The 25,589-nt window shown below is 39.4% G+C and overlaps 1 protein-coding gene across 1 annotated transcript in view; it reads left to right on the top strand.

Annotated features, from left to right (window-relative positions):
- The first annotated feature begins 610 nt into the window (after positions 1–610).
- The window catches only part of GAP43 (growth associated protein 43), a 104,115-nt gene continuing 79,136 nt past the window's right edge, over positions 611–25,589 (top strand). Inside the window, exon 1 of the mRNA XM_059687785.1 lies at positions 611–744. Within this exon, the coding sequence (XP_059543768.1) occupies positions 715–744 (30 nt within the window). The 5' untranslated portion in view covers positions 611–714. The remainder of the gene's footprint in view (positions 745–25,589) is intronic.

Here is a 25,589-nt window from a genome sequence, read left to right as displayed (position 1 = left end):
TAAATAGCAGATATAACGTGTTGTATAAGTCTGACTACTCATTCAGAATAGCTGTTCTTTGCTTTTATGATATTGGGAAAAGAACAGAGTTAGTGAAGAAATACAAGCATTCCTCAAGCCCCTCTTCCATGTAAAACACATCCCATCCAATCTCCTGAACCGGCTGGGATATACTTCTCTGCCCCCACCCCACCCACTCTCTCAATGCAGCGAGAAAGTCGGTGGGTAATTGGGTCCAGATTGGAGATGTTTAAATATTCATGAGGCTGGCAGGGGACTGGGAGGGGGTGACTGTCTAGAATGGGGGTGGGGGTTGGGGAAGAGATTAGTCATTGAAAGCTAGAGAACAATTCTGAGAAAGAGATGGAGAGACGAAAGAAAAAGAAAGAGTAGGTGGGGAGGGGAAGAGAGAGAAAAAAGGAGAGAGAGAAAGAAAGAGAAGAGAGAGAGAGAGAGAGAGAGAGAGAGAGAGAGAGAGAGAGAGAGAAGAGAGAGAGGAGAGAGCATGTGCGATGAGCAATAGCTGTGGACCTTACAGTTGCTGCTAACTGCCCTGGTGTGTGTGAGGGAGAGAGAGGGAGGGAGGGAGAGAGAGCGCGCTAGCGCGAGAGAGCGAGTGAGCAAGCGAGCAGAAAAGAGGTGGAGAGGGGGGGAATAAGAAAGAGAGAGGAGGAAAGGAGAGAAGGCAGGAAGAAGGCAAGGGACGATACAACCATGCTGTGCTGTATGAGAAGAACCAAACAGGTAGAGCTAAAGATTTTTACTTCTTGCTGTTGTGAAATTACCAGAGTACAGTATTTCCCTGTAAAGGCAGGGAAAATATTTTAACTGCTTCTGCTCTGGCCATGGTGCTCGCGTTTCCTTAGCCTATGGTAACTGACGGTTGCATCCCAGCTTTTATTCTATTCTGTTTCTCATGCTCTGGTTTGGGGTTGCTGCTACTAATTTAGATGATGATAGGAAAAAATACGCCTGTTTGGCTAGAAATACGATTTATTTATTTATTTATGCGGCTATTAGTTAATGTTCAGCATTTCAGGTCTGGTTTTTCGGGTGTGGAGGTAGAAACGGATCTGGGAGAAAGGTGTAGGTTTTACCTATAAGATGGGGAAGCAGCCCTTTATATTCTTTGCGAAAAGCAGGTTGAACGAATAATATTTAGTAATGAGTATAGCTTGTTCTGTGGTACAATTTTCTCACATGTGCTGCGGGAGAAGCCTTATTTCCTACATGCCTGAGCCTCAAATGGGCGCAGGTATTAATGGAAGAACATATGAAGGTTTTATTTATTTATTTGTCAATGAATGAAACTGATTTGGGAGATGCTCCTTTTTTTTTTTTCTTTTTTTCAAAAAAAGAATCTGAAGGCAACTGGGGCTGGGGGAGAAACTGGCCGCGTGGAAGGGGAAAATCCGTAGCGATTGTGCACCCGCCAGCTGTCCGAGGAGAGGGCGGACCACGCCCCTAGGAGCTTTGAGCTCCAGGGGATGGGAAAGATGAGCCCAGTATTACCTGTTGGAAATCAGGTCTTTTCTCCCTTTCCCTTGCATTTTTCCTGGGGTTGTCAGTGACCAGAGTCAGGCTAACATTCTGGATAATAAGCATTTGGTGACTCATTTTCATCCGGAAGAGGGACACACACAAGATTAGCAAGAATCCGAGTCCTCACCCTCCCTCCCCCACTGCCCAGGTTTTTCTTCCATTTCAAATTGCTCACTTATTTCTTGAAAGACATTTTAGAAACTTGGAGTGAGGGCAGGGAGGAATGAAGAGTATGGTGTTTAGCAGGAACCGACAGTGCCCTGGCATTCGCCAAATGAAGCTTTCAAACATTTATTGGAACACGTTTGAGTGATTTTGGCGAGGGTTAAAGAGAAAAATGGGTGTGGGATATGGGTGAGGGTGTGCCTGTGCGCGCGCGCGCGAACGCGCGCGCGTGCCCGGAGGAAGGGGATGGCAGTCTTGGTTAAAGAAGCCTTTTGCAGATTGATTGCCTTAGGGGTGGAGTGCAAGAGATAGGAATTGGGCATTATTCCTGTGCAGGTATTGGATACTGGGCAATTTGTAATACACTCGCTGAATCGGAAGGGGGTGGGGGGACCGGGGGGGGGGAGGGGTGGAGGGGGGGAGAAGGAACAGCCTTCCAGATTAGAACATTTAGCCAGCGCCCTGAAAGGAGGGGCGGGGAATGAGGATGAAGGAGAAGGAAGAGGAAGGGGAAGGGAGACAGAAGCAGAATATCAGAGCAGTGGATGGAGAGGCATAGCATGCATGCATGCATACATACATACATGCATACATACATAAAGTAACCGGCACCTGGGGTTTTGTGTGTGGTTTGGTGGGTTGTGTAGGGGTGTTTGGGGAAGAGCATGAGAATCTTACATGCCGGACTTCCCCAAACTGTTTTATGGTTCTAGAGACCGGTGCTTCTATGGCTTATTTTCCAAATCAGGACGCTTCTTCTTCTCGTGTTCATTCTAACACATAAATGCAGTGGATACAGGTGGCTGGGTTAAGCACACTGTCAAGGAAACATCCTGAGGTTGCCCCACTGGTGAGCTGGGGAAATAAAATTTAGAAAGGCAGAGACCAAAGGAAGCCAATGCTATTCATTTAAGAAAGCTTTAATTTTGAAAAGAAAATATGTTGCTTTACAACTTTTTGCCACTTTCTGTAGACACACACAAGTATATGTACACCCCCCTTTGACAAAGGAAACCAAGCATGATTTTTAGAAAGGGAATTGAGGCTAATGGAATTCCCTTCCCCAAAAGGGGACAGTTGCCTTCCCTAGGGTTCTCTCTCAGTGACAACCCCAAGTGTTCATTGGATGTGCAAAGTAATGAAGCTGAAATTTTGTGTTTGGGAGTTGTAGAAATTTGCACTAAATGTGCATAGCATCTGCACACTTCATGTACGATAGTCATGCATGTACTCTGTGTAGCTTCCACATGCCTGAATGCATTTTAGCATAATTTATATGCATGAGAGAAAATAAAAGGTATAGAAATTGTCCTATTGTATAAATGTGTGCTTCTCTGTGAAATGGCCCTGTTCCCTGTTTACCACTGTTGTGTATCATTCACATAAGTCAGTATGTAGGATAGAATTAAATCAGACTGAAGGAAATGATGTATTTAGGGCGTGGGCTCCGTACTACACTGAGTGGCATTTATGTGTGAGTACTTCTCTCACATCGGTTTCCTGCTTGTGGGTGTAATGATCCTGTATCACTCATGGCAGGATCTGATTGTGCTTATCTTCATTCTGGCATCTAGTCATCCTGGTCCTTAACAGGGAATAAAACAAGGGCAAAAATCTGCAAAGGTCTAAACTCTGCCACACCCATAAAATCCAGCAGAAACATGGGAGGGGGCTGGAGAGATTGCACTTCCTTCCTCTTCCACTTGAGCAGCATAAAAAGCAGTCTTGGATTTCTGAGTTGTAATGCATTGCCAGTGGGTGAGACGAAAGCATAAATGATCTTTATTGGCCATTAATTACCCACCGCTATAGATTATTAAAGCAAGAAGAAGAGAATGGCAGTGGCATGGGGATGAGACGATGATAAAGAAGTGGGCAATGGAGGGATAAAAGGAAAGAATTCCTGAGATATTATTGGTGATGATTTTCAAATATCTTGGGATTAACTTTAAACAGCTTAATTACCGTGCATATTGCAGATGATGAAAAACTTGCAAGATAGGATCTAAGTCCACAAAGCAAGAAATTTGTGAGGTGTTTCCTTTGTTTAAAACTAAGGACTTTAATTGAAGTATAAAGAATACCAATGTAAGCAAGTAGCCCCTTCAACCCCACCAACATCTGCCTTTTCCCTCATACAACAGATAGTCCTTAGAGCGTGTGATCTGTAGTTTAGAATTCCGACCTCGTCTTTCCCTTGCAGTGTTGGAAAGGTGTGGAAGGATGCCGCCTTGCTGCCTGGTGCAGAAGCTTCCTCCCAGTTATAAATTAGGTTCCTCCTAGTTATAAATTGGATTTCTCCTAAATCTCGCCGAGCCACACCCAGTGTCACCCAGGGACTAAGTGAATTAATTAAGTGGAGACATTCTACTTAATACAATTGAAGCTGTTCATTTTTGAAAATACTGAGTTCTACCACACATTTCCAAACATAAACAGAAAAGAGAAATCATTTAAAGGGATTTCTTTTTCTGCCAAATTATCTGAACTTGCAGAGAACCTTAGAAATTCAATGTGTGCATATCTGGTGGCTCTAATTCCTTTTAACCCATACACAATGAGCTCTGCTCTCTCATGCTGACAGTCTGTAATTCTGGCCCCTCCCTCCCCATGCATGCTGAGACAACTGGGATAAGAATATGCAGGGTTAATGTTTTCTCTTGCTGAGCTGGCAAAACTATGGAAACCTCCTTTCATGTTTTATGCTAAAGGGCAGTGCTCCTATTCACTGAGAGGAAGAGTGGCAAGGGGTCCCTCTTGCCTCGTTCCTAATGACATTGTCAGTGATATCCCTGGGCCTGATAATTCCACATACTTCAGTTTTACTTGGCCCCATAAGAAAGGGGGAGGGGTCCTTTCAGGCAATAGTAGAACATGCGTATTTACTAAATATTTTCCTTGTTCATACTAATAAAGTAAGAAGAATCTAAAATCATCCTCTAATATTAAAGGAACATTTCAAAGGGTGCACATGCCCAGATCATCTCAAGAGAAGATATAGCATTGACATCCCTATTAACTGTCATAGAGACTTTCAGGCAACCAAGCATGCCTATTGTCAATCAAAGAAATGATTGTGGGTAGGGATTCTCTCTTCTGAATTTCAGAAGTGTGGTCTGGTTGCCTCTGCACCATTGCAGTGAAGTCTTCATAACATTCTCTGAGGTATTGGGAAGAGCACTGGGTAGAGAGTCCTTAGTCTATGCAATATACTGATTCTATGATCTTGAATGAATCACATAATCTTGGGTTTCAGTTTCCTCCTGTAAGATGGAGACTAAAAAAACAAATCCAAAGCAAAGAAGCAAAAATCCCACTCTGCTTGCCTTAAAGGGCTTTTGTAGCACTATACAAAATTAATATGAAAACAATAATCAATACAAATATAAACAAAAATTTCTGTCCAAGTTTTGCAATGTGAGCCTTGGCTTAAAACTGCCAATTTTCCAAGATTGTCCAGTGTCTACTATGCTGCTTTTTTCTGTTCAGGTGTTGTTTCTGGTCACAGTTGCTTTCTCCGCTTGTACTCTTGTTCCTCCTATTTTTTCTCCAGAATCTCATTCCATCATGTCCTACTCTCTGTTAAGATTTTATCTTGTACTATATCAACTCCTTTCCCCACAGCCTATCACTATCCTCATGTTTATTCTGTCTTAAAGGACTGTTTCCTGACTCTCCTGTCCCATCTCTACAGTGTTCTGTCTCACCCACCTGTTAGAACAAAGTTCCTAAAAGGTCTCCCCATACTCACTTTCTCCTCTTCATCACTCCCCACTCACTATTCCATCTACTTTCATAAGGTTTCTGTTTCCATAATCCCATTGAAACATGTTCTGAAAAAGACACCACATCCACTAACTTCAGTTTATGTCTTATTTGCTGTCTCTTTGACATTTTGTGTTGTTGGCTATCCTTCCTGAAACTCTCTCTCATTTGACCCCCATGACAACTCTCCACATTCTCCTCCCGCTCAGATAGGTCCATCTCATATGCTTTGCTGTCTTTGTTCATTCTCTTCTCCCCCAAATATAGATTATCTCCAGGTTCATGATCCTGATCCATTTCTCTTCTCACTTTACACACCAATTCTAGGTGATCTCATTCATATCAGAGTTTTAACAACCTGTGTGAATTCAAATCTGTATACTGCATACCTCTCCTAAGCTCCTGGTCTACTAGGTATCTCTATTTAAATATTTAAGAGATAACCACATTGTTATGTACAAAACCATACTCAGTCTTTCACTTAGCCTTCCTCCAAATGCCCACCGCTAGCCAGCTTCTAAGCTCTAGGGACCGGGAGTAATCCTGAACATAGTTCTTTTTTTTTTTTTTTTTAAATTCCCACATTCAGCTACTAAGTCCTTAGATTCTTATTAATAAAATTTTGTATCCATCCTCTGCTTTTTAATTCCACTACAAATATCCTGATTCAGATTTTCATTATCTTCTCTAGACAAAGGCAATAGCTTCTCACATAGACTCCTTACCTCCATCTTGCCCTCCTTCAATTCTCCTTACACATAACACTGTACTTATCTTTACCTAACACAAATCTGGTCATATGATATTCCTCCTTAAAATTCTCTAATGTCCCCGCTTAACTGGAAACAAAAATATAAACTGCTCAGCATGGATGACATGATCCAGACTTGCCTACCTTTCCAATGCTATCTTTAAACACCCTATTCTCTCATCTTATGATGCAACATAGTTTTCAGATCTTGGTGTCTTTGCTCATATTGTACTCTTTGCTCACATTACACTCCTTATCAACCTAGAAAATTTACATTTTTCCTCTAAGAATGGCTCTTTGAAGCCATTCTTGACCATCCTAAGTTAAGTTTCTTCCTACCTTTTTTGTGACTATGTTATCTATAATAATAAAAGTGTAATATACAAATCGACTGAACAGCAGAACCACCATCCAGACAACCTTCAGGATGACCACGCTATGACACACACTGGTGCCAGGTCAGCCAAGGTGGGTGCGATGTAATTGGTCAGCAACCAATTGCTCCACAATTGTCCCACAGAGGGAGACCCAGGCCAGCCAAGTGATCGCACCCCACGCCTGTCACTTGCAGAGGGAAGCGACTGATGGCAGGGGCGGGGCAGCACAGCACAGATGGCAAGCAGTGGCAGTGGTGGGGGTGGGCCAGCTGCTGACAGCTGGGGGAAGGAAAGTCCTGATAGGCCCTGGTCGCCGGCCAGGCCTAGGGACCCTACCCAAGGGGTCCCATATTGCAAGAGGGCATAGGCCAGGCTGAGGGACACCCCCCATGCATGAATTTCATGCACTGGGCCTCTAGTATTTTATAATATCACTATTATGTCACTTGTTGCACTATATAGCATTTTTATTTGTTTCTTTTTCTTTCTTTCTTTTTTCTTTTTTTACACATTGGTGTCCATACAATGAGTTGTTTAAGGGGAAAGGTGTAAGGTTAATTTTTTTTTTCTATCTTCAGTGCCTACCACAAGACTTGCCAAATACAGTAATCAGTTTCAATTGTAGGTGATCTGTTTGCTAAATGAATATGGAACCAGGTTCATAGACTTTCCATAAGTTGTGGCACATCTAAATGGATGAAATCACTAGTATATTTTTGTAATTCATTGACATCAAATTTTGAAGTGGAGCTGATATCATTGATTCTTGATATTGACCAGTAGGATGATAACCATTATTTTTTAATGAAAGCAGGCATAAAATGAGCCTATTAATGCTATGTTTCTCCAAATTACCATAACTGGTACTATCTGAAAGCCTCCCATTGATGTCCTACTCCCCACCAACCAGCATATAGTCCTGCCCTCTGAGATTAGCAGAGTCCCAAGAAAGATACATGATTTACTATAGTCTTGAAGCTTTTCATGCCCTTCCTTTTTGACCCAAGTACTTACTGTTATTGCTTTACTCCACAACTTTTCCAAATAAACTTTGACTCGATCTTTTGTTACTCTTAGTTGACTTATTTCATTGGTCATATAAAGTTCAAAATATGTTGATCTGTGCTCAGGGACCTGTGTTTAAGAATTAATTTTATTTTCATTTAGGTTTCTTACCTTTTCACTGAAGTATTCACATAATAATATTCCTCAAAGAGAAACCTTTCATGGGAGTAAAGGGGGGTTGAATAGTAAGTGGTTCTTCATATGTCATGTAAAAGGAGGGAGAACCAGATCAACTTTATCTTTCTTAGGTTTGAATAGACTGAAAGATTTGGATTCTGAAGTCGGCATATTGTGGCCAGTATGAGGCAAACTGCAACCACAACTTTCCATGAAAATTCTTCTTGCCAGACTCCAGGAGGCATATTTTTCTTTGACTGAATTGTCATGGCCTTGAGAAGAGAATAAGACAAAATGATTTATAGGTGAAATTTGTCTTCAACTGCTAAAGTTGAGTAGTATCTCCACACTCTTATTCTTTATCTGGGCCATTACTCTCAATCCCTTTCTATCTCTTTCTTGAAGTTTTCTCTATTTTTTTCTCCTCCTCTCAGGTCCAAGTACAGTTTTCCTTATTGATTACTAATGTTTAATGGGTAAGGCTATGAAAAGAAAAACTTTCAGAAAAAGTGTGTCCCTTCCAACATTCTAAATGGGTATTTTAGACAAAATAGGCATCTTAAGCTGTGTCTGGCACATATTAACTTCTCAACAAAAAATATTTACTGAAGAAATAAAAGTAGGAAGGAAAAGGTTATCATGATGTACCATTATGGGAGATGTTTGGGTCAGAAAACCATTCTTATGTACCTATTCATAGCTGACTTTGTGTAAATGTGCATTCAACTCTATCAGTCTTTCTCACAGGTAGTTGTGGTCAAATTTACACTTCCCTCTCCTGTCTGCTTAGATGAGAGTAGTACACTTGCTGTGAGTTTACATTGTAGTATGGGAGTCTGACCCTCCAGATTTTCTATCCTTAATTATTTACAGATCTTATTTTCTTAAATGTTGTTTGTTTAATGTCCTGTTTCATGTCTTTGTAGTGGAATAAACCCTTTCCCTGGGTTCTAGACCTGGCTATGCCAATTGCTTGTCGTGTGACCTTGGGTAAGTAACTTAATCTTTCTGAGCCTTAGTTTATTCATCTATGTAGTGGACACATAAAAAGAACACTCCAACCCTGACTTTTCTTTTCTACTAGACTGGTTTGAGGTTCAAATAAAGTTATAAAAATAAGTGTTTTATAAGCAATATATTTTTCAAATATAGGATATTATTAATTGAGGAATTCCACATATTGAAACCTAAAGTATTCATATTTCTTTGCAAAGTAGCAACCTTACTCCTGTATGGAATATAGATAGATTATAGATAGAGATGATAGATATAGAGATATATATCTTCCATTCTCACTCCTTCTCTCCTATTAACTACAGAGTAAATATTAGTCAGATGGATGGGAGACCCCAAGGATCAGCTCAAATTAGAAAAAAATCACAATATTTATTTTAACTTTTTCTGTTTTAGTCTTTTTCTTCATATCTATACTTCTCTGCTTCATTTGCTAAGTTGGCTGCTTCTCCACCTCACTTCTAAATTGGGTTCTCAGCACTAATATTACCAGGCATGCTGTGCTCACATCCATCACATGAGTGACCAGTCAGGCAGAAGGTTAGAGAAGGATTGTGGGACTGGGTAGGAGACTGAAAATGGGATGAAGCCTGGTTGAGGGAAGTTCAAAGATTATCACCTAAACACCATTTTTATACAACTTTAGGGTTCCTCAATGTATCAGAAATTAATCTTGATCAGAAGTGATATACAATCCTGAACCTTTTCCACTCAACTCCAAATGCCATAAATAATTTTTGAAGCTCTCAGGATCTCTACAAAGGACATTTCAGTTCTCCTGTATTCCTGGTTGATTGGGTTAAGTGACCAATTTAATAATACAAAATTTATCAAATTTTCATATAAGCAATGGAGTTATTGCAAACTAAAGAATCTTATTTCTTGTATATGGATAATATCTGAAAATATTTTAAGTATAATAATTGGATCAAGTTTGTCTAAGAGATTTAGTTTTTCCTAGAAACCAAAAGTTTAAAATAGAACAATTAATATCATGCATATTTTGAAAAATACTTTTATATAGGGAGCTTATATTTAATTTAACAGAAAGATATGTTGCCTAGAAATTTGGAAATAAACTAGTATCTAGAGGAAAATAGTTATTTCTTTTATTATGTCTATGGTTGGCTAATGGTATCCCTTTTAATCCTTCACTCTAGCCATCTGTTTCTGTCTCTTACTCTCTCTGTTTCTCATGCCATCTCTCTCTGTCTCATCTCTACACACACTCATGTATGCTTCTATTATTTGTCTTTAATGGAATACAAGTAACAGAAACAAACTTTAATGGTATATGTAAGGGATCTACTGGAAAAAAAAAACTAGGTATCTTAGAAATTAGAAAGTTGAATAGCCAAACTTAGGGGAACCAGAGTAGAACTGGGAACCTCAACAACAGGAATTCATATACTTTCTTTCTGGAGCCCTGCCTTTAAAGGACCCAGTTACTAATAACCCTAGCTTCTCTGTTTCTTCATTCAAATTCTTCAAAATTCGAGAGAGAGAGAGAGAGAGAGAGAGAGAGAGAGAGAGAGAGAGAGAGAGTATGAGCAAAATAAAGAAAATGAATGAATCTGATTGGTCTTTTTCAGGTCAGCTAGTTACCAATGAACCAACCATCTCTGACTAGAGGAAGGGCCAGGTCACATGGTTTAGACAAAATTTCTGAAAGGCTATACCCAATCTAGTGAGAGAATAATATGGGTGAGAAAGTTTCTCCTGAAAATATACTTATATGTCCATAATAGGGTAGCTACCCAGATCAGGATGGACTTACCTCAAATGTGGTAGACCACTAATTTTTCCCTTTGGAAGTTTTCATATGGGCTTGTATTGCATTTTATTATTGGTAGGGCTCTCTAAAAAGAAGTAGTAACTACACAGATTACTGATCTGATGGGCTTTTATACCTAAAAAAGAAAGGTTAGGGCAAATCTCCACATCTAGAGTTGACAGGTACAGGTTTTTCACTGTCTTTCAGAGGCTGAACTCTGGCAGGTAGGCAGGTACCACTTGTCTAAGAGAAATATTAGCTACCAAATATTCTTGCTAATTTGGCACAGTAGATCTTTCCTCTCTTTATTTTTTAGTGTGCAGGATCTGTTTCTGTGAAAGAATTGGGCAATAATAGGTGTAACACATCTCCCTTAGATTTATATCAGAGAAATGCTACTCTTTGATATTAATCATCTCATTTTGAATGTCATTGAATTAAGTCCATCAATAATCATGATATTTATCTATTTTTAGCAAATTGGCACTTTCTAAAATCTTGAGCTGTTGTCTCTATATCCACCAGTTTGCTCTACAAATAGAATTTTGGTAATTAGCCTTTCATCCATTATCTGTAATCCCAGTTCCAATAATCATTCAAAAAATTTTTTTGAAAGACCTAAATATCTCCCATTATAAATCTATAAAGGAGTTAGATGAGGCAAAGAATAAAAAGTTAAAAAAATTATCTCCAAAGCTTAAGTGAACTCAATAACTGGCTGCTTTTCTAAATGACTTGAGAATCTCTTAGCACAACTAGCCTAGGAACTAGACTAGACTAGGAGCTGTTAGAATGCAAATCCTCTTCTCACTCCTACTTGCTTTAATTCTAAACCAATTTACCTGCTTGATAAACTCAGAAGTAAAATTAATCATCAGATTAGATCCTTAACAGTTATTCCAAAAGATGCATTCCACAGTTGTACTCAAACTCTAGTAGAGGCAATTGTCTCTATTATTTTCAATAGTAATAATAATAATAATAATAATAATAATAAATCAAGGCAGAATTTCTTTAAAGAGAAAATTCTCAGTTTCTAAATAATTAACTTGCAGTTAGATTTCTAAGAACATGTTGTAGTGAAGATAATCCACTTTAGTTCTTTACTCTCTTCAGGGTTCTAATGGGAGAGGAGAAAGAGGCATTTAGTACATTAGGAGTGGACATTGCATTTCAGAATTCTTTCTCTTTAAATCAATGAAAAAATAGTATTTTAAATGAGTGATGTAAGGGAATAGTTGAGACTTCACAAGTGATCCATCATAAACTTCTTTCACTTCATCTTCGAAGACCCAGGCATTTGAAGGTTTTTCTTCCCTGTTTTATTGGATTAATCTTTTTTAAAACTTCTGAGATTTTTAAAAAGAAGGAGAATGGTATTATCTCATTTAAAAAGTATTGGCCCTGCCATAACTGGTTTGGCTCAGTGGATAGAGCGTCAACCTGCGGACTGAAAGGTCCCAGGTTCGATTCTGGCCAAGGGCATGTACCTTGGTTGCGGCACATCCCCAGTAGGAGGTGTGCAGGAGGCAGCTGATTTATGTTTCTCTCTCATCGATGTTTCTAACTCTCTATCCCTCTCCCTTCCTCTCTGTGAAAAATCAATAAAATATATTTAAAAAAAAATAAATAAAAAGTATTGGCCCTTTCTTTAGTCAAATCTTATTTGAGGGTTTGGTTTACTCAAAATATATTTTTTCCTGAAGTGTAAGATCTTTAGAATCTTGCCCTTGCCCTCTAGCAATTGTTTACTCCAGTGAAAGAGAAGATGATTCTGTTATCACCTGAGAAAGCTACTTTGGAGAAATTGGGTTGGTATTTAGTATTCATTTGAACATCTTTCATGCTAATCTAAATTCAGTGTTCCCCATGTCTTTGATTGCCTTTCATTGAAAGATACAAGGAATAACTTTGGATAACTCAGCCATATTTGTACTCCATACTGATGGACAGTTAACTAAAGAGCTGTATAGAAAACATCAACAAGACCTAGTTTCTTGCATATTCTTTCTTCCATCTTCAACTTCACACTTGACATCTTTGGGGTAAAGCCAGTACAAAGGAGGAAATGGAGATTATAATTGAAAAGGGAGGAAGAGTTATAAAATAGAATTACTCAATTTGGAATTGGGCCATAATCCTCTAGTGAAAATTGTCTTGGGAATATTAATGACCACAGATGGCTCAGACTTCACTTCTAAAGATCTGGAAGGTACAATAAGCCCAAGAACAAGAGTATTCAGGGAAGAATCCAACAAGATTGGGAAACTAGTGTAATAAATTATACTTTTAAGCATACTTAGGGCCAGTTTTTATCCTCACTTAAATAGGAAAATCTAGTCATTCTTAGTTAAAAAAAACAATGTCAATTTTGTCATAACAGGTATTGTTCTATTTTATGTTAGACTATATTTCGGTGATTAAGGGTTTTCCTCCAGACCTCTATAATTCTCCTATATTAGCATTCTAGTATCATGGAAATTGATTGTCTCATGCACAGACTAATATTTATTAAGTATATCTTACCAAAATTATTACTTTTATCAAACCTGGGTATATTGTAAAATTCCATCCATAAAGAACCAAGCTATAAGAACCAAAGGAAAACCCATAGAAGAATTAACTTCCTCATAATTTAAGATTTACAGCTATTAAAATATTATTTTTTCTTCTTTTCTTTGATGTCACCTCAGATAGTATCATGATAAACTAATTATTTTCTCCCTAGATTATACCTCTGAGTCCCGTACTTTTGACTATATATATATTTTATTGATTTTTTACACAGAGGAAGGGAGGGGGATAGAGAGTTAGAAACATTGATGAAGAGAGAAACATCGATCAGCTGCCTCCTGCACACCCCCCAAGGTACATGCCCTTAACTGTAATCGAACCCGGCCCTTGAGTCCGCAGGCTGACGCTCTATCCACTGAGCCAAACCAGTTAGGGCACATACTTTTTTGATACCAGCACATTCCCAGTTACCAGCTCATTACTTAGAATAACTGATTACTCTTCCTTCCTATATGAGAACCATGCATGCTATCTTATCAGTTACTAAATTCTATTTGCAATATCATTCACATCCATCCTTTCCTTCTTCTACCAGCCTTTCTTAACCAGCATCCTAGAAGAAAAACAAGCCCTAACATCCTAAGGCCCTAAAACCAATGAATTAACCTCTTTCCTCTGCATCTAGACCAGGCTGGTACTAGATACATGCCAGTCTTGTGAAAAAGAAGAAAAAAGTCACTCAAATCTTTGCTGTTGTTGTCAGATGAAAAACCCCAGGAGAAAGAGACTGGATAGCCACCCAAATTCCCTGCTGTAGGCATCACCTTTACACACTGCCTGTTGGTTAATCTTACATTGCACTTCCCTTCTCCTCAAAATTGCAATTGTTTTTTGGTGTTTATAGGGTTAATTGTATTTATTTATGATTGTTTTCCCAGGCTTCTTTGAATCTGATACCAATTTCCTATTCTTGCCTTACCTCCTACTGGCTCTGCCATTGACTAGGCTTATAAATTTAAACAAATTTAATGACTCTGGCTTGCCATTCCTACCTATATAAACAAAAGAATTGGACTGAGTTTTCTCTAAAGATTTCCAACTTATAAAATAACATGTTCTATAGCAGTGGTTCTCAACCTGTGGGCCGCGACCGCTTTGGGGGTCGAACGACCCTTTCACAGGGGTCACCTAAGACCATTGGAAAACACATATATAATTACATATTGTTTTGTGATTAATCACTATGCTTTAATTATATTCAATTTGTAACAATTAAATTGGGGGTCACTACAACATGAGGAACTGTATTAAAGGGTAGCGGCATTAGGAAGGTTGAGAACCACTGTTCTATAGCAAAGCTCCTCTACTGTGGCATTCTGTCCCAGACAGTCTTAGCATAAATTTAAGTATTAGTTTCCTTGTATCTTTCTCCATTGTCATTTCCACTACTTGGAAAGTCCCCTTTCTGCCTCATGCAATCTCATCCAACCCCTGAGGCCAGAATAAAGAGTTCTCTCCTTTGTGAATGCTTTCCTGACTACCATATTTCTCTTAGTTCTTCAGTAGCATATATTACCTGTTCAGTTTCTTTGGCATTCACGAAGCAAAGCTTTACTTGATTATCCTTTTGTATTTGTATGTACCTAATTTTCTCTCAACTAGTTTGCAAACCCTTTGAAGGTAAGGTATTGAGTTCAATGCCTGACTCAAGAAACATATGTTGATTGATTGATATCTACCCTGAGAGAGCTCTGCATTAGTCTCTGTTGGGGTATACAAGACAAATAGGAGGCTCTGTAAACTCTTAGAAAGACAAGTAAAGTGATGACATTTCTGGGACATCTGAAACCATGACACATGCCTCCTTTCATTCTTGAATCTCTTTACTTTCTTAGCATCCATAAACATCTATTTTTGCAGTTTTTTCTCTCCTATATCTTTGGTTAAACATTGTTCTTATCTGTTTGTTTGTTTTTTCTTCTTGGCTCCTTTTTCTTTACCAATCTCTGAAAAGTTGTTACCCAGGCTTTTGTCCTTATTCTTGTATGTTCTTTTTCTACAGAAGCTCCATGGATAATCTAATCTATGTTCTCAGATGGACTATGGGTCTCAGATTCTCTAGGCTTCATAATTACTGGGGTCTAAACCTTTATATATAACTGTCTAATGGAAATCTTTTTTTTCTGATGACCCTCAAGACCCCCAGCCTCAACATATCTTAAAAATAAGTCACCTCTTGTTCCCAAATCTCGTTCCCTTTCTCATTCAGTCATCCAAATGGAAATGGAACCTTGATTCATTCCACAGTATTTTCCTTTTGTCATTAGACTAGAGGCCCAGTGCATGGAGTCATGCACCCATGGGGTCCCTAAGCCTGGTCTGTGTGGATCCAGCCAAAACCAGCTCTCCGACATCCCCTGAGGGGTCCCAGATTGCAAAAGGGCGGTTCTTAGGTGACGCACCCCGGAATTGGGCTCCCACCTCTCTGGTTCCAGGTATGTCACACTAGAACCACAGTTGCCAAGTCACTGCAGCTCAGCAGCTCCTGCGTTGATCCCTCTGGTGGCCAGTGTGCATCATAGCTACTGGTTGGTTGGTCAAACGGTTGAACAGTCAAACTGTCACTTAGGCCTATATATATATATATATATATATATATATATATATATATATAATATATTTATGTATATATATATTATATATCTATATCTATATATAATATATATATATATATACATATATAGATTCTACTTTTTCCAGTTTCTATAAGTAAAAACAAAACTTTTTTTTTCATTCTTTCTTTTCCCTCACACCTCAATCAATTATGTCTTCACTCTGTTCGCTTTTCTCCATTTCCACTGTCATCTCTAACTCAGTTGTCTCTCATGGAGATTAATGCAATAGCCTTCTTTTCTAATCTGCCTTATTTTACCCTCACTCCTTAAATTATTCTCCCCTCAGTATTCAGAATGTTTTTTAAAGTGTCTGTCAAATCATGTATCTTCCCCACTTAAAAACTTTAAATAGTTCTCACTTCACTTAGAACCAAAACCAAATTCATTAGAGCATGGCCTGTAAAATCCTACTTGATTAAAGCCTGGTCTCTTTGTTGGGGTTCTTATAACTATACTCATCTTGATCGCCAAGTTTGTTGACCTCCTTTCAGTTTTTAAAACATACCATACACATTCCTTCTTCAAATATTTTGCATGTGTTATTCCCTCTACCCAGAAAACTCTTTCCCTGATTCTTTGAGAGGCCTTCTGTGACAAATCCATCTGTTTGGCATCCAAATCACTATTTAATACATCACCCCACTTCTTTTATTTTCTTTTAGAATTGCTCTCAATCTGACTTTTTAAAGAAGAATGTTACTTGTTAATTTTCTGGTCCCTGCCTATCTCTTAAAACTTCAGAATCCACCCTCTTCACATCACACACACCATTGAAATTGTATAATTTCATGGAATAACCCATAGTTTTTCATCGTTTCTCCCTTTCCAAACACTGTTCCTTTTGTCTGGGATGTCCTCCTTTCTCTCATTTTCTAAGTCACACATTTTCAATTTATTTCCACAATGTGGTTGAAGTTGTTCTCCTCTTTATGGAGACTCCCTGATCCTCCAGTCAGATACCATCATCCTTTCCTTTATGGCTTCCTTATCTAGTACATGTCTTTACTACAACATTCAACAGACTGCATTATACGTATTCATTTACACATCTGTCTGTTTTGCTATTCTAGGAGCTCCATTAGGAAAGAAATCAAGTTTCATTTATTGCTTATGTATAGCTCTAGTTCAATGCTTTGCACATAATAGGATCCCATTAAATAGGAGCTGAGTAAACAGAGCATAAACAAATGAACAAATATCAGTGTCTGCTGAGTAGTATGTGATGGCAAAATTTGTGCAAAGGTTTCTCAATTCTCACTGATCAATCATGGAACCTGTCCACTCTGGCACGGTTTATAATTGGGCACCTAATAGATATCTCACACAGAGCTAAGGCCACACACAGTTGGTTTTCACCCAAGTAGTGCCAGCTGGTTATTTCAATAAATAACAGTCACCATTTTATAGAAAGATACTTTAATAGGAACAAAAACATAGCCATATTTAACACAAATAACTTTTTATGATCTGGGCTAAGAATGAGTAGCAGTTTAAAATATATAGCTATAGTTTTCTTAAACCATTAATTTGCCTCCTAAGCCTGGTGCTAAACATTTAGCCCTTTCTTAACACTGAAAGCTGTGTCTTCTGGTGCTGATCCCACAGGAATAATGGTGAGGCTTCATATCCTACCTCTTTGTCAATGATATGACTTGTAGCCGCATGTACACACATTCTCTCTCCTTTCACACTTTTTAATTTCTAGTTAGAAAATTTATACACTATGATGTTTAATTGTTGTTGTTTTTCCTGGTCCCAGTATACATGTTATGAAAGAATCTATCTGTCTGATGTTGTTGTACCTATTCCCAAATGATAAACAAACAAACAAAAAAGATACTAGTAGATTTCCCTATAGGGGAATGAAGAAACAAATGGCCAGGTAATCATAACTTAACACCTAACTTACACACAAAACCACGACTCTTTCTGAGTAGTGTAGCTGAGAAGGAATGGGGCTCCCCGTTGGAATTCTGAAGATGGAGAAATATTCTTCAAAGTAGTCTATTTCCTTCATATATCTAAACTAATAAAAGAGAAAAATGGTAATTGGCGTACCACGATACCCTTTTCATTGGCTAATCAGGGCTATATGCAAATTAACTGCCAACTAAGATTGGCAGTTAACTGCCAAAAAGATGGCGGTTAATTTGCATATGTAGGCACAATGCAGGGAGGCGAAAGGGAAAGCAGGAAGAAGCCCCCTGCCACTGACAATGATTGGAAACCCAGGGGGGAGCTAAGAGCTGGGGGGCAGGGCAAAGGTGGCCCTGGGGCCGCCTTTGCCCTGCCCCCCAGCCATGATAGGAGAATCAGGTGCCTTTTCTGCCCTGGCCAGTGATAGCAGGAAGTAGGGGTGGAGCCAGCGATGGGAGCTGGGCACGGTCGAAGCTGGCAGTCCCGGGAGCTAGGGGTCCCTTGCCTGGGCCTAAAGCGGAGCCCAGGATCGCGGGGCCGCTGCAGCTGTGGGTTCCCGCTGCCCGAGCCAGACGCCTCAGGCCTGGTCAAGGGGCCGATCCGGTGATTGGTGATCAGAGGGTGATGAGGGTCAACTCCTCTGGCCGAGGCATCAGGCCTGGGCGGGGGGCTGAGCGGGGGATTGGGGAGATATGATGGTCCCCTTGCCCAGGCCTGAAGCCTGGGTCAGAGGTGTCAGGCTTGGGCGGGGGGTGGAGCAAGCGATCAGAGGGAGATGGGGGTCCCCTGCCCAGGCATGATTCCTGGGCCAGAGGCCTCAGGCCTGGGCGGGGGCCAGAGCCAGTGATTAGGGGGAGATGGGGGCCCCCTGTCCAAGCCTGACACCTCTGGCGGAGGCGTCAGGCCTGGGCAAGGGGCCGATCAGGTGATCAGAGGGTGATGGGGGTCTACGCCTCTGGCTGAGGCATCAGGCCTGGGCAAGGGGCAGAGCCAGCAATCGGAGGGGTCTGGGGGCAGAACCAGTGATGGGGGGAAATGAGGGTCCCCTGCCCAGGCCTGACACCTCTGTCAGAGGCGTCAGGCCTGGGCAAGGGGCCGATCCTGCGATTGGAGGGTGATGGGGGTCAACGCCTGAGGGCTCCCAGTATGTGAGAGGGGGCAGGCTGGGCTGAGGGACACCCCCCCACCACCCAGTGCACGAATTTCGTGCACCAGGCCCCTAGTATATATATATATATGAATCAAGAAGGGAGGAGAATGGTTCATGGTCATTAGGTAGCTAGGTCTCTGAACTTAAGCCAAACAACATAGAGATTAAATATGCTTTTTGTTTGTTTGTTTGTTTGGATGGTAAACTCAAGCACTTCTATAGATTCATTTCTTCAGGAAATGGTAGTCTAAGTTTCAAACTGCTAACTTGCAAAGAATATTTTGAAAACACCTCTCATTTATAGGCAGGGGTAATGTTCACTCTAAACCAAATTTGGGATGCACCGAAAGAATGCAATTTTCCTGTTTAGGGAATGGATGAGCCATAAGGAAGGCAACATAAAGCAGACTTCAGCTGGGGGAAAAATGAGTCACTTTTCTCAGTTATACATTTTTTATTTCAGTAATGTGGGAGGTGGAAAAGATGCATGAGTAGTTTGGGTTGCTGAGAAGCAAATACTCAACATTGGAGAGGTTGGTTTGGTGGTATATAGTAGAACTTTGAAAGGCCCACCAGACATGGCTGCAACCTTTGGAATCATGTCTAGAAAAGAATTCATTTTTCCACTGATCTAGCCATATATTCCTTTGCTTCCACTTTCCACAGACTTCTCTATAGGCTGTTTTTTTTTTTTTTTTTCAACAGAACCCTTCATAAAGTGGAAAACCATTTTCACACCAAGACTCAACTTCTCAGTTGATATATACCCAGAGACACTGCAATGGCAGGTCACTGCAAAGTTTAAGTTGCCATTAATCTCATCATACTCCAGGAATAGCCAACAAATGTGGGTTTTCCTGATTAAACCAAATTTCAGCCATATTCTCTGGAACTGAGAAGGGAGCTTACTTTTTTATTTTTATTTTTTTGTATTCTAGTCCAACAGGTTAGGCCTATATGATACAAGAAGATCAGAGAATAGACTAGACTAGGGGATAACAAAATCTTCTAGGCCAGCAAACTGTGGCTTGCAAGCCACATGCGGCTCTTTGGCCCCTTGAGTGTGGCCACAAAGTTTCAGTCGCACTGTACGTGCCCGCCCTTATGTGGTACTTTGTGGAAGAGCCACACTCAAGGGGCCACAGTTTGCCGACCACTGTTCTAGGCCAGTGGTTCTCAACCTTGGCTGCACATTAGAATCACCTGGGAATCTTTTTAAAATCCTGATTTCTGGGCCTCATCCTCTGGAAATTCTGTTTCTTTGTTACTAATGTTGTGGCCCCACCCCATAACAAAGAAACAGAATTTCTGGAGGATGAGGCCCAGAAATCAGGACTTTAAAAAATTCCCAGGTGATTCTAAAGTGCAGCCAAGGTTGAGAACCACTTTTCTAGGCACTCTCCATACATACTAGCTTTTATTGCCTCCTAATATTTAGTGCTATTATCTCCACCTGAAACTCTTTTACTTCCATTTTGCCAAATCATGTCCTGCCTTCAAAAATTATATTGATGCATCATTATTTACAGTAGTCGAAATTTGGGAGCAACCCAAGTGCCCATCAGTGGATGAATAGGTAAAAATGCTGCGGTCATTTATACAATGGAATACTACTCAGCAATAAAAAAGAAAGAAGTCCTCTTTTCAACAGCATAGATGGTCCTGGAGAGTTATTATATTAAGCCAGTCAGAGAAAGACAAATACCATATGATTTCACTTATATATGAAATCTAATGAACAAAATAAACAAACAAAATAGAAACAGATGTAGATACAGAGAACAGACTGACAGCTGTTCAGGGAGGAGGAGGGATGGGGGTCTGAGTGAAAAAGGTGAAGTGATTAAGAAAAAAAACAAAAAACTCATGGACACAGACAACAGTAAGGTGATTACCAGAGGGAAAGGGGAGGAGAGTAGAGACAGGTAGAAGAGAGAAAGGGGTGATAAATAGTGGTGGAAGGAGACTTGATGGGGTGGTGAACATATACTACAGGTGATGTCTTATAGAACTGTACACTTGAAATTTATATTTATTAATGTCACCCCAATAAATTCAATAAAATTTTTTAAAATTTTTGTTGAAAAATCACCTTCTTTACAAAATCATTTCAGACATTTTTCTCATTCCCCATCTGGATTCATACTGTGATCACTATAGTAACCTCCCTAGTAATTCCTTCTCCCTCACATTGTGTGTATGTGTATGGATTTTTATGTTTTATACTTATATGCATTGTCATTTTCTATTCCCTACCCACTGCTTAATTTTTATTCCTGAGTTCCCCTTTATTAGATTTCACAAGGCACTACTATACAATGCTTGCACATCCTTAGTGTACAGTTTAAGTTACCTTCTTATTTAGTCTCCAAGGGAAAAGTTGTCACCCTCTTTTACCATATGCCTGATGGTGATAGTTATCATTGATTAGTAGAGCTAAGGTCATCTTAGAGATCACCTAGTTTTTTCAGACTTCTTTTTAGCCACAGAAACTTTTGTCCCAGATATTTCTCAAAATCCAAATGCATGTAACAGGTAAAATTTGCTGTGTGCTTAAAACAGCTGTCTGCCAGCCCTGTCCTCTCTTCCTCAAAGCCCTTTTGATGAAGACTAGGGAGCAGAGTTTTGGAAACACCGACTTACATCCCGTCCTTCATGGTACAAATGTTGGGAAGTTTTGTGCTTAAGATCTTTCCCTCCAGAAAGAGTTGAACGGATCCTCCTGTGTTGTTCTTTCAGAGGGGTCATGTACTCAATTTCTGGATGTACATATCCCTAAGTATTCTAAATTTGCGAAATGAATACTTATGTGGTTCATCAGTGGACAGGGTTCTTTTACAAAGAAAGAATAGAAGTTATTATTCTGTTTTTCACCCTTTGACTCATTCTTCAATTAATCTTTTTCATCTGGAGACAATATGCTCCTTAAATGTTATATAAAGGTCATTTATTTATTTAATGAACATTTATTCATCATCTACTGAGTCGGAAATTATGCCAAGTACTGAAAATACAGGAATAATTTTTAAAGGAACACTCTCTACCCTCAAGTAGCTCACAGTATAGTATGGTAGACCCATGTTTGTCTATTTAGAAATCTATTATAGAATGTACTTCTAGAGAATTTTAGCAATCTCAGGTGTATTTTCCTAATTCTTCAAGGATGTTTCCTATTATAGGAATACACTAAGGTTCTTTTTATTCATGTAGATGTGACTATCCAACCTGTCTTGAAAGACCAGAGGGTAAATTTTGTGAATAAGAGAACATTTGTAGGTATTAAAACTTAAGTACCAAATGCCAAAGCAATTTTAAAGATTAAATGTGTTTGTGTATGTCAACTACTTAGAACTATGCCTGGCATACATTAAAGCACTTAATGTCTGAGGTTTAATAACATTAAATGCTCCTTAGGGCTAATATATATCGGTTCTTGAGGTATAATATGAGTTATAATTAGCCTATCTTATAGATGTGGCCAGTAAAATAGGAATAGAAATCTGAGCCTGCCTTATACTTAGAAGGCAAGAGGCCCATCACTTCCAGGTAACTGGAATATGAGCCTCTTATGATCAAGATTCAGCCACTGTGAATCTTCAAGCAATGATGCAAAGATGGTTTAAATTATCTGCAATTGCCAAAACCGGTTTGGCTCAGTGGATAGAGCGTCGGCCTGCGGACTGAAAGGTCCCAGGTTCGATTCCAGTCAAGGGCATGTACCTGGGTTGCAGGCACATCCCCGGTGGGGGATGTGCAGGAGGCAGCTGATCGATGTTTCTGACTCTATCTCTCTCCCTTCCTCTCTGTAAAAAATCAATAAAATATATTTAAAAAAATTATCTGCAATGGTGAGAGCATAGGGTCTGGTGGCTGTGGTGTCCACAGACTAATGTCCTAATAAGACAGTGGTCTCATCGTGGCTGTTTTTTCTGAGTTTAGCTTGCTTTCCTTTGTTCTGGCCTATTTTCTGAGCCTCATTCTCCAGCCTTCCCATCAATAATGTGAGCTCTGATATTATCCCAATTCAGTCCAGTTTCCATTTCTTGGACCTAAGCATCCAACTGATAGAACCCCATACTCAAGAAATCAGGCCTGAGCTACTAAGGTTTTTCACCTGATTGTTGCAACAGCCTCGGGCTTTTTGCATTTACTGTATCTTCTGCCTGAAATATTTTGTTTGCACCTGTTCTGGGGACTTGTTTCCATACTTCCTCAGGGCTCTGCTCAAATCTCACTGCTGTAGATTTCATCAAGGAGGCTTTCTCTCATCACCGTGTATAAAGCAGCACCCCACCTTACACTCCCTTTCTGTCCCCTTTTATTCTCTTTCAGCTTTCTCTCTAGTCATTATTTACATCCACCAAGATAGTTATTTATTATAATTACTGCTCACACCAGCAGCATGCAAACTTCATTAGGGCTTCCTGACTCTTTCAGTTACTGATAATTCCTGGTACCTAGTAAAGTGCCTGCACATGTTGGATGCTCAATAACTATTTCTTGCATGAATGAATTTAAAGTCTGCTCAGATACAATAAGAGCAATAAGCTAAATATGTGCTATAGCTAATACATCCATTCCATCTTCCTCCATGTCATTCTTGCTTTCCTTCCCTTAATCTTGACCAGTAGCATCACATGTATTTCTCCTCACCTCTAATCAGCCTAAGATAGGTGAGACAGTGGATTTCCTAAGATAAATAAAAGAGAAGTTTGGTCCTGCCTACCACTACAGAATGCTTATTTATTTCTCCCTTTATGTTTTAATTGTTAAATATTTGGGGAGGACTTTCCTGCTGTGGTAAATTTACATTCATTAAATTGTCAAATGTGACTATATTATTTATTTATTTATTGCAGGCACTGTGAGGGGAAAACGCTTGCTTTTGCTACTGGCACCATCTGGCTTTGACTGATTGTTGTATTTTACCTGATAGTCTTTGGACAGGACTATCAGGGTGATGGATGGGTCAGAGTGGGAGGAGTTCGAACACTGGTTGAGAAAGAATAACAAACCTGTAGCAATAAGTCACACACCATGAGGTATTCTAAACACTGAATAAGATAGACCATCCATCCTGCATCCTATTTGCATTTCAGGTTAATCTTCAAAGAGTCAACATGGCAAAAACATTCCAAGATAAATATAACAAGATCTTTTAGAAAAGATTTACCTTGCAAGAAAAAAAGAAAAACCCCTCTGGTTACTGAATGCGTCATGATTCCGCATGATTGTGGTTGTAACTGGTATTCTGTGTATGCCTTTTCTCAGCATCAGTATCTTAGAGATTTTTTTTTAAATAAAGCTTTTAAAGACATTCTGAGACATTCTAAGAGAAAATTTGATTTGTGGGAATTGAATATTAAAATGCATAATGGCACAATACCAGACATTGGATTCTGTGGTTATAACCTGATCTCAAACCAAAGCCTACCCACCCCCTGGCATTCTTGGAGCCCATCCTCATTAGAGACTTTATTCCAGAAAGAAGTGAGCTGCCTAGGGCATTTTCAGGACGTCTGGATCCATCTGACAGTCATGTTGAGGGAGGGAACCTAAAGAAGGAAGCTATTATTTAGTTTTTTATCTTTCCCCAGAGAAACACATCTTTAAGGTACACATATGACTGGCCTCTGTATTACAATCATGTGCTGCTTAATGATGGGGATACATTCTAAGAAATGTGCTGCTAGGCGATTTTGACCTTGTGGGAACATCGTGGAGTATTCTTACATAAACGTTGATGGTGCAGCCTACACACCTAGGCTGTGTCACAGCCTATTGCTCCTAGGTGACAAGCCTGTATAGCACAAAACAACATAAGATTAAATCAAGCACAAGGGAAAATGATGCAATCAAAAGCCAAGATAGACAGGAGATATATGAGGCTGCTGCCAGCAGAACAGGGCATACTTTACAGAAAACTTTATTTTGTATATGTAGGAAAAATACACAAAAATAATGATTAATTGCATAGTAACTAAATAAACCAGTAAGATAGTTGTTTATTATTGCTATCAAGTATTATGAGCTGTACATTATTGTATGTGCTATGCTTCTAAGTGACTTTCACTGCAGTAGGTTTGTTTACACCAACATCACCACAAACATGTGACTAATGTGTTGTGCAGTGATGTTATAACAGCTATGACGTTACCAGGCAATAGGGATTTTTCACCTCCATTAAAATCTTATGGGACCACCATCATATATGTGGTCAGCCTTTGACTGAAACATCATTATGTAGCACATGACTGAATTTTGATTTATCAACAGATCACCTATCATGTTCATAGTATCATAGAGTTAAAAGAGATTTTAGAAGTCACCTTGTCTATGTTATTCACTCATTCATTAAGAAATATTTATTGAGTGCCTACTATAAACTAAAGGATCTAGACCAATTATATGAGTCAGATAAGGTCGTCTCCTCTATAAGATTCATTAATTTCCTTTCATGACATCCTTGTTAGGTCAGGGTTCAGATTTTTTCTGGAGTATCTCCAACATTTTGTGTGTTGTTGGTATTTATTTACACAATCTTTAAATTAAAAAAAGCAGGTTAATCTCGTATAAAAGGGAAGAGAGGCCCAAGCAAAACTTCGCTTATCTCTCATCATTCAAAAAGTCAGATGCAAAGAGATCAAAGTAGAATCCTGCAGCTTTGAACAGTTAATTTACTGAACTCTTTCACCTTTGTCTTCTTTTCTTGGTTTAGTCAGACTTCACTGTACTTGACAATTCTCCATTTTCATCCAGAGAT

This window comes from Myotis daubentonii, chromosome 3 (assembly GCF_963259705.1).
Source record: "Myotis daubentonii chromosome 3, mMyoDau2.1, whole genome shotgun sequence".
NCBI lineage: Eukaryota > Metazoa > Chordata > Mammalia > Chiroptera > Vespertilionidae > Myotis > Myotis daubentonii.
This window is presented reverse-complemented; position numbering and strand designations above follow the sequence as displayed.